Raw genomic sequence first — 18,087 nt, forward strand, 5'->3', positions numbered from 1 at the left:
TCACTAGAGAGGCAGACGGGACAAGAGATGCAAGCCAGCTCTTGTGGTTGGAAAAGATCAGGTTCTGGAATAGCACTGCGGGACGTGACCCCAGTTCACCTCCTTACAGTGCTCTGGGGCAATGCTCCACCACTCTCCTTCTCCTTTGCAGACTCTCTACTTTCTCCCTCAAATCCCTCCTGGTTTTCAACGAGTAGAAATTGGACTTTCCTGTAACCTGCATCTCCTTCTAGAACTGTTGGCCCTTGGTGAATAGTCCATTGCTTTCTATTTCTAAACAGAGAAATCTTTAAGGACTTCATAAATATTCATGTGGATGCTGAAAGTATCTGGGTTTCCATCTGTGAGTTACTGACTCATGGATTAGCTTGCTTTTGCACTTTAATAGCACTTAAAAACAAACAAACAAACGAACAAACAAACTCAACCTCCCTCTCTCTCCAAGACTGCAGTATTCTTGAATCTAGGATCTGTATCTTACTCAGCTTTTAAAATTTCCTGAGCTGTCTTGGATAATAGGTCCACATATTTGGTGTTCATTAGTTGATTTTTAGATTGAACTTGGTGGGTATTTGCTGAGTGCCAACTGTCTATGTGTGTGTTCACTGCCACACACATTAAAATAATTAACAAATATTCACTTCAGAGTAAGATTTGGGGCTGGTTGAGATGGCTTCCCAGGGTAAAGGCACTTACCACCAAGTCTGACATGAGTTTGTGCCCTGGAACCCACATAGTAGAGAAACTGACTCCCACAACTTGTCCTGACTTTCATACATGTTCAGTGGCAGCCTCCTAATAATAAACATTTTGAAAAGACTTACTGAATGCCTCTTATTTAAAAACAGCATGTTAGAAACTTGAGTCCAAGTCATGTAACCCACAGGTTTTGATCATAAGGACATGAAAACTGGGCAGAGGGATGGGGTAGGCCGTAAGCCGCTAACATGTGCGCCTGTCACTTGACTATTTGTAAGTGAATGTGATGAGACTTTACTCCCAAAGTTTGGAGAAGAAAACAAATGGCTCTGGTCCAAGGGTTTCACCAAATAGGCAGACTTGAGGCTTGAAAACACGACTGCTTAGACAGTGGGAAAGAGAGCGATTTCGGAAAGATTCAGAAGTGAGAAAATTTTGAGCTGTTTTGGGGACAGAGTGCTTTTGTGCTACTAGAATTGGAAATTCTGAGCAGGGAGACTGTCAACAGTAACAGAAGTGGCAGAGAGCGATGCTGGGTAGCTGTTTCCTCTCCCGATTGTACGTGACCATTGCTGACGTGGATCACAGTAGATGACCCTCAAGAACCAAGAATGGACCTATTAACATTCTCTCATTAGTGGAAGGCAGAGAGGTTCTTGCGGCTCAGAGCCTCATAAGACCATTCCCCTCCTGGAGATAGAAACAGTTACCTGGGTTGGAACTTTTTGGTAGAGTAGCTTTTTTGTGAGTTGTCCATGCTGCAGGTGGGTTCTTCAGTGGTGTAATTGCCCATGGGTTACCCAGTGTGCTTTGCGGTGTTACCTTTGAGTCTTCCATGAACCTGTAAATAACCTCAAAAAATTCATAGTTCACCACATTAGACCAAGGCAGAATTCTGTCTTTGGACTTTGGTCATGATTTTGTCACACAGTGGCTATGAAACCAGTGAAGAACTGTGCCCTCTGTTTGGAACTTTGGTTAGGAGGGTTATTCACTCTAGAATGCTGGTCAGGAGAATGATACCACCAGGGGTAGTGCCTGCTAGCACTGCTGGGAGCAATGTGAAACAGACATGAGAGCTTATTGGCGGCACAGTAAGACTGAAGACTGGGATTAAGGTCTTGACAAATGCAAGGCAAAAGATAAATCCCACAGAAGAAGAAGTGGCCATCTGTATGAACAGAACCTGGGTGACCTTCCTGAAACAGCTGGGGTGTCAGAAAGTGAAAGAGAAACATCAGATTTGGGGAACACTGAGTAATGGTGCCCCTTGACTAGCCAGGTGTGATCTTGCAGTTCAATTTCTAGGGTGTAGTAAAGTCTCCCAGGGAATGTGGTAAGGCCTCTGACCTGCCTCTCTGCCTCACTGTAGACCTGCTAACCCCATCAAAGATGTATTCTCAGCATTTCAAAGGTTCCCAGGAAGGGTACGATTGCTTCAAAAGGCGCATCACAGTTTGATTGATGTCCAGTCCTTAGTGTCCTCTGGCTAGTTTCCACAGAGCAGGTCACCGTTACTCCAACTGCTTAAATGGCTATGATGAAATCAGTCAGAGGTAGCCTTGGCTGGTGTAGTTTTGGTCCAGTGACCCGACCACACAAAGGTCTGCAGGAATATTTTCTTATAGTGGTCAATGAAAGTAATGGAGACCTGGGGTCCAGAAGGGTCCATCTGCCTCCCCAACTGCTGGCTTTGGTATATGATGACTGTGGGGTTGGCGTAGGGGTGGACAGAGACCACTGTCCCCTCAGCAACAGCTGCAGGGAGCAGACCAACAGACAAATGGCTTTCACTTTCCAATTAAGAACAGTCTTATGGCCTTTTGTGTTTTATTTTCATGTTAGTTTACCAAACTATTTCCCCTAACTTGCCTTTTTTTTTTTTTTTAATCTCCTTAAACTGTTTTTTGTTTTTTTCTACTCTTGAAGTTCCTAAACCAAGTACAGGAAGGAAAACAGAGAATAAGGTGTATTGGCTGAAGATACTGAAGATAAATTGATTTGCCTTTATCTATGGAGAGAGAGAGAGAGAGAGAGAGAGAGAGAGAGAGAGAGAGAGAGAGAGAGAGAGAGTGTTTTCATCCAATTTTGTGCTTTATTCTCTGTATCCATTCATGTGTACCCCTCAAAGTCTTCATAACCTTTTTTTCCTTTGCTGACGCTGAACTTGGAGCCTTGTCTACAGTAGCATGAACTTCACCTCTGAGATGCACCCTCAGCCCATGTGTTTTGACACCGTCTCACTCTGACAGAGACTGGCTTTATATTCTTGATGGAGGACTGGATTGAAACTCACTGATCTTCAAAAGCACTGGGATTTCAAGCATTCCCCATCACACCCATCACATCCATCACACCCATCACACACATCACACCCATCATACACAGAACACACATCACACATATCCCACTCATCACACCCATCACACCCATCACACTCATCACACCCATCAGCACACCTCAACACTGATCACGCCTACTAATACCCATCACATGCATACCACCCATCACACACATACCCATCACACCCATCACACCAATCACACTCATCACACCCATCACACACATCACACATATCATACTCATCACACACATCAACCCACATCACACTCATCACACACATCACACATATCACACCCATCATACTCATCATACCCATCACACATATCACATCCATCACACCCATCACACCCATCACACTCATCACACACATCACACCCACCATGAATATCACACACAGCACTCTTTTTTCATACTGCAAAAAGAATAGTGGTCTAAAGTCTCTGTATTTGGTAACCATGTGTGCCCACTTCCTCTCTATCCCTTGTTTCCAGTAACACAAGACCTATGAACTCTGTACTCAGGGGTCTCTCGGCGTGTTTTCTCTCTCTTTTATATGATTCCCAGCCCTAATCTTGAAGGGTTCTTCCTCGATGAAGTTTTCTGAGACCCCACTAAAGCAGAATTTTGTCAGCACCTCTAAGCCTTCTTGTCCTGTGTGAGAGCTTCCTGTGTCACATTTGGCTAACTACGAATCCCAGGGGGACCATCCACCTTCATGTGGCCATGCTGAACAAGGGATGTGGAACACACATGCTGAATACCAGCTTCCCTTCCTTTAACTTCCTGATTTAGTCCAACTGAGTTGTAGTTAAAACAGACCCTGCAGAATGTATAGCCACCAACTGGTTAAAACCGGTAAGCATCTGGCTTTAAAACTGACACTGTTAATTATAGATAAGAAAATTAATAGCTGTCTCCATGTTGCCACACTTGTGCTTTTGTCTGACTTTCCTTAGAGGGTTCCAGAACATCAGGCGTCTTTCCACTTGGCTTTTCCCCTGCTTTCCCATGGGAACCATGGGAACAAAGAGATGAGTTCAATTAATTTTTAAAAACTTCTCCATGGCTGCTATATTTTTGTGTCTGCCTCTGATGAAGTTAAGGGACAGCTGACGATAGCTTGTTACTCTGAATGGTGGCCCTGCTGTTGTTAGTTCTGTGGTCCTCTGCACACGTAAACAGGCATTTTCACAAGCACGTGAGTCTATTCACTCACCAACCAGTGAACATTGATTAGTTACACACAACCATCATTAAGCAGGTGTTTTGGAGCTTAGAAACCAACGAGTTTTCTCTAAAATTTGTATTTTTCTTTTGTTATTTATTATTTAAAAATTTTTTTTACATTCCATATTTTATTCCCCCCATCCACCCTCCCACTGTTCCACATCCCACACCATCTCCCCACCCCCTGTCTCCACGTGGATGTCCCCGTCCCCCACCCCACCTGACCTCTAAATTCCCTGGGACCACCAGTCTCTTGAGGGTTAGGTGCATCATCTCTGAATGAGCACAGACCTGGCAGTCCTCTACTGTATGTGTGCTGGGGGCCTCAGATCACCTGGTGTATGCTGTCTGTTTGGTGGTCCAGTGTTTGAGAGATTTTGGGGGTCGAGATATTTTACAAGTAAAAGGAACTAACTTAAACTCTGTTTTCTTCCTTTTCTAGATCGAAATCCTTATAGATTTAGGCTTCTTTTCCGAAGCCTTTTATGAGCTATCCCAGATTTATTATGGAAAAAACATGCCATGCGCCATACCTGCTGGCTACAAAGCAACAATGAAAGTTAAGGTAATCTCCCAATTTGATTTCAATGCCCTCCCCCCCCCTTTTTTTTTTAAAGAAGAAGTTGCATTCTTAAAACCTAGGGAACATTCCCACAGAAGTGTTCAAAGTCTCTGGTGCTCCAGATCTTGCTGTTAAGGCTGGGCTCCAGAGAAACAGAATTTTATTTATCTGGAGTGGAGATGGTCTGGGAGGGAGGGTGGTCCTGGAGAGGATTATTGTGATGGAATTCCAGCTCAGATGTACCATATGTCACTTTTTATTATAGGTATCGTGGTGGTCTCTCTAGGTATATCCTCCAATGTGGCCCAGATTTGTGGGTCTAGTCTAACTACTTTTGTTTACTGTTGTTCATCAAAGTGTCCCGTTGGCATGTCTTACTTGGATGTTTCTAGTTTATATACCTCTTCCTGCTCTCTCCTCCTCTTCCAGGTGGAGCCAGGGCTTTGTGAGGGTGAGCCAGGCACTGCCTCGCGGTTACAGCCCCTGCCCCTTTTAGATTTCTCATGATTTCGCCAAGGGAAGAAGAGTCTTCATTTTGCCCAATCTATTTTGATTGTCGCAGATAGTTATACCTGACTTGCTTAATTTGTATTTGTAAACTGGGTAATTGAAGCATCCTTGAAAACAAGTGCTGGAGTTTACAGTGAGAACATAAATTAAATTGGAGTGAGCGATTATTTTCTTCTGCTTTGGGTTTCCTGGTGATCTGGGACTTGCTGGGTGACCTTGCTTGAGGCAGATGCTGGTTAGAATTTTGATTTCATTATAAGTAGTAATGTCATCGCCCCAGCATATATACGTAGAATGGAAAACTAGCAATAAAGCAAGTTTGTTTCCTAAAGAGAGAGGGAAACACACGTGGAGTCAAATGGGAACGGCAGTGGGGAGAATCTGGGAGGGTGTAGGGGAGGGGAAACCATGTTCAGAGTACATTATATGAAAAGAATTTATCTACAAAAGCAGTTAAAAATCAGTTCAAACATTAAAAAAATAAGAAGCCTACTGAGGAGCTTGGAAGATGGTTCAGTGGGGGATGAATGCTTGTTCTGCACTATGAGGGCCTGAGTTCAAATCCCCACACCAACATAGAAACCTGCTGCTTATGTTTTCATCCCCAGCCTTGGACCCCAAGAGCTTGTTAGCTAAGCCAACTTAGCAGAAGTCCTCCAGTTTTGGTAAGAGGCCCCGTCTCAAGGAAATACATGACAGATAGAGGAAGGACACCTGATATCTGCTCTGGCCTCCACTTGTACACAGAGACACATGCTCTTGTACATACATGCATGTACCCCCCCCCCCCCCACACACACACGCAGAGCAACTCTCTGGGGAGGTAGTTTGTGTGAATATGAGACCTACAGACATATGTTGGAAGTTGAACTGAAATGTAGAGGCCTTAAATGAATCAACAAAATGAACTTGAGTTTTGACAGTCACCCGCATAGACAGGCATCATATTTAAGCATGGTTTATTCCTTTAGTGTAATCCTCTAGAGGGTATCTTCTCACACTCTATATGACAGAGACAGTGCTGTGCTGTTATTCAGTATAATGTGGAAGCTGGGGATGCAGTGCTATAGCAGAACAGTTGTTTAGCATGTGAGGACCCAGGTTATATACATAACACTGCAAACATAAGGGTGCATGCGGGCTGCAGACATAGTTCCATTGATCAGCCAGGATGCATAAACCCCTGGGTCCAATCTCCCACACTGGAGTTTTACGAAATGAAAACTGAGTGTGGTCTTGCATGCCTATGATCCCAGTACTCAGCGACATGGAAGCAGGATTAAGGTTGTTCCAGGCAAGCTCGAGTCCAGCTAGGCTCTATGAGATTGTGAAGTTGTGTATAGAACATCCTAATAGGGATTTTCATTAAACAATATGTGTGTGTGTCTGTGTGTGTGTGTGTGTGTGTGTGTGTGTGTGTGTGGTAGACCTGTGAGGCTGTTGGAAGGAGAAGGGGGAGGAGGGGAGATCTAGGAAGCCGTAATCTGACTGAGACACAGTGATGACTGGGGTGATAGTGGTGGAGGGGTTGAGCAGTGGTCTGCTTCTACATAGATTGTGAAGGAAGAGCCTGCAGCATTAGGCGGTGGTGTTTGGAGGTGGGATGTAAGAGCTAAAGTCGAGGATGACTATCGAGTGTGCAGTCTGAGCAGTTGGCAGGTAGCTGTCATGTACTGTGAAGGAACAATTGAACAAGCTATGCATGAGAGCCATAGAAAAGCTAGGTGATGCTGTAGTGTCCATATTGTAGAATAGTAATATCTGCAATTCAGAGGACCAGTTGGGGTTGCATAAATAAAATTGGGATTCTTAGCAGGGAAAGTTAAAATAATAGGATGTGCTGGTTAGTTTTATGTCAACTCGATACAATCGAGAGTTGTAGGAAAAGAGGAAGTCCCAATTGAGAAAATACATGTATAAGAGTGGGCTACAGAAAAACCTGTAGAACATTTTTTTTGGTAATTAATGTAGGAGGGCCCGGACCAATTGGGTTGGCAGTTCTGGGCTCTATAAGAAAGCAGGTTGGTTAAGCCACAACGAACAAGCCAGTAAGCAGCACTGTTCCATGGCCTCTGCATCAGCTCCTGCCACCAGGTTTCTGCCCTGTTTGAGTTCCTGTCCTGACTTCCTTTGATGATGAATACTGATATGGAATGATAAGCCAAATAAGTATTTCCCTTTCTGAGTTGCTTGTGGTCATGGTGTTTTATCACAGTAATAGTAACTAAAACTGAACCTAAGACTTAGGATTAGTTGCCATTGACTTGAAATAATCTGGAAACCAGGGCAGACAAAGAAAAACAGAAGTTGAAAAGATGAATTTAGGGTCATCTGCACATATAGTCCAGGAAGATAAGATAGAGAGACCACATGAATGGACTGAAAAACAAGTGTTTTTGATGGCCATTACCTTCAAGAAAACAAACAACGAAAGTCCAGAAACCATTTTTTTTTTTTACATGAACATCCTGAACTTCTCTTTTATCCAGTAACTTTGATAAGATAAATGTGTAGGTAAATCATCTCCCGGTGGATTCTGACTTCAAATTCTGTATTCTCAGACTTAATTTGCAGCTTTCTCCCTTCAACTGGGAATTTAAAAGTGTAATTAAAAGAGGAAATGCTTTCAGGGTTTATAATTAAAATAGGTGCCGATGTTATTAGGCTGCAGGCCAGTTATTTAAAGAAGAGTTTAATGAATTTGCTTTCACTTGCAAAGGAAGGAGACGAAGAAAACTTATAGATTACTGTCTGGCTCTTCATAGCACTTTTAAAAATTCTATCTTTTACTATTGTATTTGTATCAAGATTCTCATCTTACCCATAAATGGAAAATCCTGTTATGAATTCACTTTATTTATATCAGGAAAGAGTTCCTTCACTGAGTCACTAGTTTTTCAGTGTCTCACAGATAATAAGGAACGCCATCACAGGGGGAATTCTGCTGTGCCAGTGCTGACTTGCAGGGGAAGTTATACTTGAGATTTTGGTGTGGGCATCTAGAGATAAGGATTTGAGAGTGAGCAGTGTATTGGGGAGGAGATTGCAGAATGGATGCTGAGTAAGATGGAACGCCCCACAGCAGCAGGAAGAAAAGAGCCCAAGAACATTAGTGAGGGTGACACTCCCCTGGGCCCCTATCGCCTTCAGGGGGACTGGGCAGGACATTGGTGCCCTGAGTTGCTAGGATCTCATGAACATTTAGGCAAAGACATACAGGGTCTTGAACAAGGGCACTGCCTGTATATAAGTCGCTTGTCCGTCTCTGGAAGCTGTTGGATAGATACTTCCTGGTGACTGAGGAGATAGGAGAGCAGCATCCATTTTGACTCAGGTATATTTTCGAAAGGATTGTCAGGCTGAGAAAACACGCATTCTGATCTATGATACTACAATCTTCCATGGCAACAAATGTTTCCCTCGAGTCAGTGCAATTGGAGCCAAGCATGAATCTGGGAGTTACATGCAAAAAGGAAACGAATTACAAATCGTCATTCTAAATAGCAATTCAATTTCACCTCAGACCGACAGAGTTTTAAAAGTGAGAATGGTGCAGGATGCCCTGGGTGGTACAGTCACACGGCGTGGGTGGGAGCAGAAGTCAAGACTTTCTGTTTCCTCAAGACATTCTTGTCTTCTGACCCAGAACTTCCTCTAAGGGTCAATCCAACGGCAGTGATCAAAATGTAGACAAAATATCCATCAGTATTATTTTACCTAAGGTTGGTTGGTGATGTAACTATGGGGAATGGCCTCAGTAGGTAACACAAAATGTCAAAGAAACCTAGTTCTTATACTACCTTCATTGGTGCCTTCTAGACTGAGGTTTGTAAGTAACTTAATTTTGTAGGAATAAAATTAGGTAATTGTTAGTGAAAATGGAATATAAATGAGTACATAATTTTAAAAAAATCATCAAGAAAAGGACAGGAAATACATCAGAATTTACTACATAAAAGAAGTTGACATATACAATTTTTTAGTGTTTTTTTATATTAATATTTCCAACTAGGTTGCATATTACTTTGACAACAAAATGGTGCTTAAATGGTTTTAGGGTGCATTAATAATTCCATTTAAAAGAATGCTCAAATAAATATGGGCTCTACTATTAATATTTTTTATTTTTTTGACAGATAACTCAATCATTCGATTCTGGAAAACCCCTCACCAGTAAAGACAACATGCAGGTAATAACAATATTTAATGTGAAAATATTCTGCGTCCCTTCAGCCTGCCTGGCAGGTACAGCATTTGAGTTTGAAAGCTTGTTCTCTATGGACTCATTCTTTTCTCTCCTCCCTGCCTCCTGTTGTTGACAAGGTCTCATGTAGCCCAGGCTGCCCCCCAAACTCACTCTGTTGCCAAGAATAACCCAGGATTCCCAATCCTCTTCTTTCTTTTCTTTTACTTAGATTTGCAGACAGACAGGAGCAGCAAATGGGGTAGAAAGACGTGAGGGATGTAGAGTTTGTCACAGAATGGAACAGGAGCATCTAATGTCGCTCACATGATCACTGTAGGGAAAGCAGTTTCACTGTTAAAGAGATCAGCGTGCTGAAGGGATGCCCAAGGGCGCTGAATGGATGCCCAAGGGCAAGGCCCTACCAAGCACAAGTCCACTCAGAGGGAGAGAGCCCAAGTAAGAGTGCTACAAAGGGGGCTCCCAGCTCCACACCAACCACCCAGGAGAGTGAGTCCCCAGGGAGAGCCTGCAAGGCTCACTCTGTCCTCTGCAGCTGGGGCCAAGGGAGCAGCCAGCATGCTGAACAAGCATCAGAACTCCACAGTGGTGCCCATGGAGCACTGGCTGTGTATAAACAATGGGAAAGCCACCTGAACAACAATGTTCAACTCTCTGCTTCCTGACCAGATGCAGTAAGACTGGACACCACATGTCCCTGCTGTGTGGTTTCCCTGTTGTGGGGTAAAACAAATCCTTTCTTTCTGAAGTTGCTTTTTCAGGCAATTTGTCATAGCATTGAATGTAGCTAATATATAGACATTTATATACCTATATATATGTGCATATATACATATACGTATACATGGTAATTTGAAAGCCATTTCCCTTGTAACTGCTGTAGTTTTGTTTTCCTTCACTTTGATAAAACACAGACCCTTTTTATTAAATGTAATCTTACTACTTTTCAATTATTTTGCATTTTATTTCACAAAGTCCACTTTTAATTACGTTTTGTATCATTCAATATTTTCCCCTAAAATTTTATCTTAATTCATAAGCAAGCTGCCTGGAATGAGAGGGCTGGTGTTAGAGAGATCAGAATTCATATCCGCGTTTAGGTGTTCAGAACCCCAGGGAATTTGGACTATGTCCCTCTCGCCAGTCACAAATGCCAGGCTATCATAAAAATATGTCCTTTGTGGAACAGTGTTGGCTCTGAAAAGAACGTCTGTCTGATCATTCTTCTTTACTTGAAAAGAGACTGACAGAATAATGGGATCCCGATTTCTATTAGCTAATTAATTAAAACAGTAGTGTTGGCCTGCCCAAGACTCTTTAGATTACACTTTGTATTTGCTGCATAGAGGGAGAGAAAGGAGCGTTAAATAGCATTACTAATTAATCTTCCTTTGATCCTCAAGTGTTTGTGTGTAATTGTCAAAGCTCATTAGATCAGTTTGTTGAGGGGGAAGAAGAAGAACGCCCTCTCCTGCCTCCCCCCCCCCCNCCCCAGCCAGTCTATAGCTTCTTCTCTGGATAGGGAGGAGTAATGATTTTCCTGGTGCTATTGTTGGTCTGCACCTCTGGCCCACCGGTGGCTCCGCATCTGCTCTTCCATACGCATAGCTTTCAACCATAGAATAGAGTAAGAGAAGAGAAACGGGGATCAAACAGGCTAACCTGTCCAGCCCTGCCTCCGTTGCTTCAAACTCTCCCAAATGATGAATTTTCGTTTGTTTGTTTGTTTGTTGATGTGAAGCAAGTGGTCCGGCACCCAGCATCTTCCTATATTAATTCAAAAGTTATTAAGAGTCTGCTGCATCCACGGCACTGTTCTGTGGCCAGCGACCACAGCCACTCAGCCTTACAGGGCGGCACCAAGCCCTCACGGAACTTACATTTTACTGGGTAGAACTCATGATAAGAACTATCATAACCCCAGGGAAGTGGCTCACATGGTAGTTAAAAGTCTCAGCAACGGGTGTGTAAAGCAGACTGGAAGCATTGTAGTAAGTGAGGGTTGTAATTTCAGATGGGCTGAGCGAGCTCATCTTCACTCAAATATAGATGGAGCTCACACATCTTCAAAAAAGAGTAATCTAGAAACAGAATAAGTGCATAGGTTTTCTACCAGACTGGCTTGGCTAGTGACCCTGACTAGTGTGGCGAGAGCTGTATGGATGGGGATGGTGGTGTTGGTAGCAGTACATATGGTCAGAGAGTATCTTGTATGAACATTGTAACTCAGGCACTTATACGAGCAACACGGGGACCCCTTGGAGAGCCTTGAAAGAAGTGTGATCTGATCCACTTAAGTTTTTGTTTGTTTGTTTTTTAATGTTTCCCATTTAGTTACTTATTTGGGTGGGTTGTGTCCATTTCCCAGCATGCCTGCGGAGGTCAGAAGATAACTTTTAGGAGTTGATTTTCTTTACTCTGTAGGTTCTGGGGGTTTTCAGGGTTGCTGGCTAGCACCTTTACTCACAGACCCAACATCTCACTGACCTCAAGTTCTAAAGGGATCTCTTTAATCTGTTGCGTCTGCTGTATGCCAGGTATTATTTTGATGTCTGTCAATCAAGCATCAGTCAATTAACAGTACTGAGAGATTTTTCAGCTCTCAGTAGCTGGGAAGACAGGAGAAGTGATTAGGATTTAGAGTAGAAAACTGTGAAATGACCAGGTGGATTATGAATGGACAGGCAACCTGTCAGATGATTGCTGCCAAGGCTTTGGTGGAGTCCTTGACAATGTTTTTAACAAAATCTCAAACATACAAATTTGCCAATAAATGCTGGGTTGAAAACGTGCCGGCTTAGAGAGTTAGAGAAAGCACCCAGTTGACCTTCCTCCTCAGCTGACATTCTAAAAGGAAGTTCTCCTACACGCCATCCCAAAAGCCCCTCAAACTCAATGTCCCTCCCTTCTACTTCCTGTGTGTCTCCCTATCTGTCCTCCTGACTCCCTCTTTTTCTATCTTCAGTTCCTGCCAACACGCTGCCTGTTCCACCTCTTGACCTACAGTTGACTTTATTTAATCCTGTTTATAATAAACAGAAAGCCCTTGGATTAAAGGTGTGTGCTAGGGCTGAGTCACACCACAACCAGAAACAGGCTTTGCCAGTAAGTCACACAATCTTGGGGTTCACAGTGTGACCAGATATGTGTGACACCTTAATGTGGGGCCACTTGCAGTGCCAAGCCCTTTTGATCTGCCGTCTTCCATTGCAGGCCATCAAATGAACTTTAGAGTCTCCGAGGGCAGGGGAAGAGTGTATGTATGCAGGGGGGGGGGGAGAGGAGTGTGGCTAGGAAAGGGCATGACTGACCATGGATGCTTGGCTGGCTTGGCTTGGGAGACTGTTTTCCTACTACTGACCAGTTTGCATGCATGGTAACTCAGAGCAACCTGTGGATGTGACTGTAGAGCCTCTGCAGTCTCCCCCTTTGCTGATAAGGAGTCTATTCCCTCACTCTGACCCCATGGTCAGTCCCTCATTATGTGGCAGGGCAGGTGTAGGTGTAAGTTTTTTGTAACTCACTTTTAATAAGGGTTCAACTTCTCCTCTAGCCCACCACCCAGCAGAGGTAGCTGAAAAGAAAAGTTATTAGGATATGGGGGAAGTGGACCTGTTCAGCAATCATTCTTTGGGGGTGAGCTTTTTGGCACCAGTTCAGTCCTGTAGCAAACACCAAAATGACTCAGCAGCTGCAGACCAGTTCTCTAGGCAGGCAGGCAGCACACATGAACTAGCAGCTACAGGCCAGTCCTTTCAGCAGGCAGACACCAGGCACGAACCAGCAGCTGTAGTTCAATCCTGAAGGAACCCTTAGGCTTGCCAACTGGCCTGAGGTGAGGCCACAAAAACATCAAACTGCTGTAGGAACCTCACGAGCAGCTCTTAGGTAAGTTGTTCTCAATGGCAGCGTTACAACAAGTTGAGATCAACAATTCTGTGTAATCTCCCAATACATGGGAGTTATTAGTGAAGAATAGCGAGGCAGAACAAACCAAACCAAAGTTGAATGCTCATCCCCCACTGTCTGTGGGATCCTATTTATACTCCTTCATCACAGGTCCTTCCATGTGTTTGCTGTATCAAAACATCCTTTCATCTGGGTCTGCTTCAGGAAAACAGTCTTTCACATGTTTGCTTTAGCAAGACATCCTTTCACCTGTGTGACCCAGTAAACTATCGTTTGCCATAACTAACCTTCCAAAGAAAGAAGAAGTTTCCACTTCAGGCAGGGTGCAGCATCGAGGAACTGGGAGGGTTCACTCTTACAGAACTATCATGTCTAATACTTGGTTTGACATCAAATCAGAAATACAAAACAGGAGTGAACCTAATGTGCGAGCAGATATTTAACTAATCGATCCCCTTTCCACTCTTAATTGTAGGCACTTGAAGAGCTAATAAACAGAGGTTTGCCCCACATTCTGGTTAACCTTGGCTACCAGCATCTCTTAAACAAATTTAATTTTGCCAAGTCATACTTCTTGATAAGTTTGGCTGCGACAATCAACTGTATTCCCGATCCTTCACCGAAAATAATGTACTACCCAGTTGTTACTGAGAAGAGCAAACCCAACCCCCAAAACCTAAAAGGTGAGCTTTTATTTTTATTTCTGCTTTATCCGGGTTTCCTCAACCATGAACCACTCCACGCCCAAAAATCCAAATCAATATTCATGGGTGTATATTCTCCCTCTGTGGTCCTGTGGCACATATATGCTTAAGTCACAGTACAAGCATGTACATATTCATCTATCCATCATGCATATTCATAGAAATATGATAAATATGCAAAATAGAGCTTGTCATTGTTTTATAGAATGCTCACATTTTTTTGTGTCTTGCCTTTCTTGTATGAAAACAAAATCCAAGGCTGAGAGATGGTCTAGCAGTTAGAAGCACTTGGTGCTCTTGTAGATCACCCAGGTTTGGTTCCCAGCACCCACACTGGGCAGCTCTTAATCACTTATAATTCAAGCTTGGGGTTTCTGATGCCATCCGGATTCCGCAGGTAGTTGAACACACCAAGTGCACATACGGACACACAAGCATAATAAAAATAAATAAATCTTTTAAAAGGTTTGACTGAAACGATTCCAGGAAAATTGCTTGGCTTTGACTCACTGTATCTATTTACTATTCTGTGCTATGAGCATCCTATGGTAGAGAGAAGCAGTCCCCTGTTGAGATTCATACACTGTCTCCAAAGAACCGTACTACAGTGATACAATTCATATGACAGTGTGTATTCCTATGGTGGACACTGAAGAGTGGGTCTTGTGAGCTATCAAGTATTTGTGTTTTTTAAATATACTAGATGATACCTTAAGAATACATCTTATTTACAGTTCCATTTGATGTTTAACTGCAGGTTTTATTTTTTTATTTTATTTATTTATTTATTTATTTTTTTGGTTTTTCGAGACAGGGTTTCTCTGTATAGCCCTGGCTGTCCTGGAGCTCACTTTGTAGACCAGGCTGGCCTCGAACTCAGAAATCCGCCTGCCTCTGCCTCCCGAGTGCTGGGATTAAAGGCATGAGCCACCACGCCCGGCTGTATTTGTTTTTTTAAATTGATAGTGTGTGTGTGTGTGTGTGTGTGTGTGTGTGTATGTGTGTGTGTGCACATGCGCACGTGCATGTGGTATACATGTTATTCATGTTAACATGTTTGTGGGTATGCAAATGGGTGGGGGTGTAGGTGATAATATACTACTTTGTATGTTATATATGTTTAATATATCTTAAAATCAAGGAGTGTGATAACTTTAGCTTTGTATTGCATGGGTGTGGGTACACAGGCGTGCATTCGAGTATGGAGATCAGGTCTCAATGCTGAGTGTTGTCCCTTGGAAACTATCCACCTTCTGTTTGGAGACAAGGTAGCTCCCTCAGACCTGAATTTGTTGAAATTGTTAAGTTGATTTGAGCATGTGCTATGTGCCTTAGGAAGCTTTCCCAGAGTCCATAAGACATTTAAAAAATAATTTCCCCATGGAGTAGGATCACAGGGCTCCTTGCATTCTCATGCCAAAAGTGTATCTCCCTGATATCCACCCACCCCATGGGAAAAAAGCCTAAATTCAATCCCGTGGCTCAGCTGACCCCTAAGTCCAGAGTCTCATGTTTTAGTATAATAGCCAGGAGGTTGGGATTGGATGGAAAGAGGAAGATAGTGCCAAGTCCCACATGACTCTAAAATCATTCTTTCTGTTTGCCCAATTTATAGGTAGATAATGTTTCTGTAGCGATGTACAGTCAGGTGATGTGTCCTGGCCCAACTGGTTGACTGACACAGGCAAAGACTTTTATCTAAATCCTGCTTCGGAAGAAGGACAGACTTTAGGCTGTAGATCAAGAATTTGAGTGAGATATTCAATGACATTACTTTGACTAGACATGCTGTTCCAGACGGTCCTCCTCCCTGTAATTACAGCAAGGGCCTCTACATAGCAGTAGAACTAAATTTGCTTGCTTGTTTGAAGTGTTAGAAATTTATGAAAGATCAGGGAAGGAACCACAATTTTATATTGGAAATTAATTATCTAAGTAACATCATTCAGCATGTAAAGGCTATTTTCAGTTTTCTGATTGGTTGTAAAAATCAGCATTAGCTTTCTAAGGTATATTTAGGAAATGTTTGATATACATATGCATTTATAATGTTCATTGTTGACTTTCTGTATTTACATTTATTTATGTGTCCCATGAGGGATGCATTTTAATAATTGCAAGCATAATCCTTGATATTTCTAAAAATTTTCTTTTCTTTACATTTTTATATGAAAGATAATGAAAACTCTCATGGTCAGTTTTTGAGATTTAGAGATGACTACACGCTTAACACCATCAAGGTAAGTCTGAAGGTTTCCTCTTTTTCTTCAAATCATGGTACATAGTTTATCAAAATGCTCACCACACAACAGGCATTTTGCATGCTGTTTCAATTTTCACACCACTATAATGTAGGTATTAATCATTTTTTACTATACTGTGTTTCATAAAAAGTTTAGATAATATATGAAATTTACTAGTGCCATTCAAATAACAAAAATGCAGATTTGGGAATTGATTATATTTATTTTTTTTTATTTAAAGGGCCCACGCTTTTAACCATTACAGTAAATTAGCCTATGATAGGCCTTGTTGTGTACACACAAAATTTTAGAGATCGATTTCTTTCTTTCTTTTTTTATTATCTGAGACTATAATAAAATCTCAGCTCTTCTCCCCTTGCTTCTCTTCCTTCCAAACCTCCTTATATACAATGTCCTCCTTCCTCTCTTTCAAGTTCACGGTCTCTTTTATTTTTTAAATTGTTGTTACATATATCTGTGTACAAATATATAATCCTAAGTGCCTAAATAAGACCTGATCAGTCCGTGTAATGTTACTCGTATGCCAAGTTTTCCGAGCTAATCTTTGGTACTGGATAGCCAATGCTGGGGTGCTCTTCCTTGAGGAAGACCATGCGCCCCGGTCTCAGCACCCCATGGTTGCCTGTAGTTCTTTGCAAAGTGAGGAAGCCTCGTGTGCTTTCTCCCTAGTAGCATGCCTGACAATGTGATCCCTCTTCAGGTCTTATTTAAGCAGCCACGAGGATGAGATCGCGTGCATGTGACATCTCTGAGAGTTTTAGAAGATACAATCTTATAGAACCTTTTCTGTTCTTCTGGTTCTTAAATTCCTTTTGTCCTTTTTCATGAACCCTGGACTCTGAGGACCGGAGTTGTGTTGTAGGCATTCCATTTGGGACGTGGCTCCACAGCTCTGCATTTGGACTGGGTTGTGGTTTCCTGCAACGGTCTCTGCCTAACACGGAGGGACATTTCCTTGACAAGGAATGAGAGCTATCCTTATCTTTGGGCATACAGACAAATACTTAGAGTGTAGGTAAGGATTACTAATCTGGATTAGTAGCGTGGCAGTTGTAGGTTCTCCTCCAAGGTCCACGAATTCACTAGGCCTGGGCAGTTTGTTAGATAGGTAGTTTTCAGTACCACACTTAATTTCCCTCTTGCTGAGCCTGCCTTAAGCTCAATGAAAGAGTGGTTGTAAACCACCGAGGCATATGTACCTCAACTGTACACTAGGGTGACCCTATCATGCTGGCTGTTGTTGTGGTTCATAGACAGCTGGGAAGGGCTTCTGGTTCTGTCCCTCCTTTTGAAGTTTGCATATGGTACCTTCTTCCAGTACTGTGAACCAATCCTCAGGAAGGAGGCTTTAGATCCAGTCCTGTGTTGGAAGTGTGTGGTGAAACCTATTGTTTGAAAGACTGTCTTCTGCCATATTTGTTCTGCTTACTCTTGATTTTCTATCAGAAAACGTAATCAACTCCAGATTCCCAATATGGTAACTTGGATTTTTTTATTAGATATTTTCTTCATTTACATTTCAAATGCTATCCTGAATGTCCCCTATACCCTCCCCCAACCCTGCTTCACTGCCCTCTCACTCCCACTTCTTGGCCCTGGCCTTCCCCTCTATGGGGCATATAAAGTTTACAAGACCAAGGGGCCTCTCTTCCCAATGATGGAGGA

The 18,087-nt window shown here is 42.7% G+C and overlaps 1 protein-coding gene across 1 annotated transcript in view; it reads left to right on the forward strand.

Moving 5' to 3' along the window:
• Positions 1-18,087, forward strand: part of Cfap54 (cilia and flagella associated protein 54) — a 287,635-nt gene that overhangs the window by 159,284 nt on the left and 110,264 nt on the right. Inside the window, exons 47-50 of the mRNA XM_021205638.1 lie at positions 4,712-4,834; positions 9,478-9,531; positions 13,930-14,137; positions 16,334-16,398. Coding sequence (XP_021061297.1) covers positions 4,712-4,834; positions 9,478-9,531; positions 13,930-14,137; positions 16,334-16,398 — 450 coding nt within the window. The remainder of the gene's footprint in view (positions 1-4,711; positions 4,835-9,477; positions 9,532-13,929; positions 14,138-16,333; positions 16,399-18,087) is intronic.

Source organism: Mus pahari, chromosome 9, assembly GCF_900095145.1.
Source record: "Mus pahari chromosome 9, PAHARI_EIJ_v1.1, whole genome shotgun sequence".
In the NCBI taxonomy this organism is placed as follows: domain Eukaryota; kingdom Metazoa; phylum Chordata; class Mammalia; order Rodentia; family Muridae; genus Mus; species Mus pahari.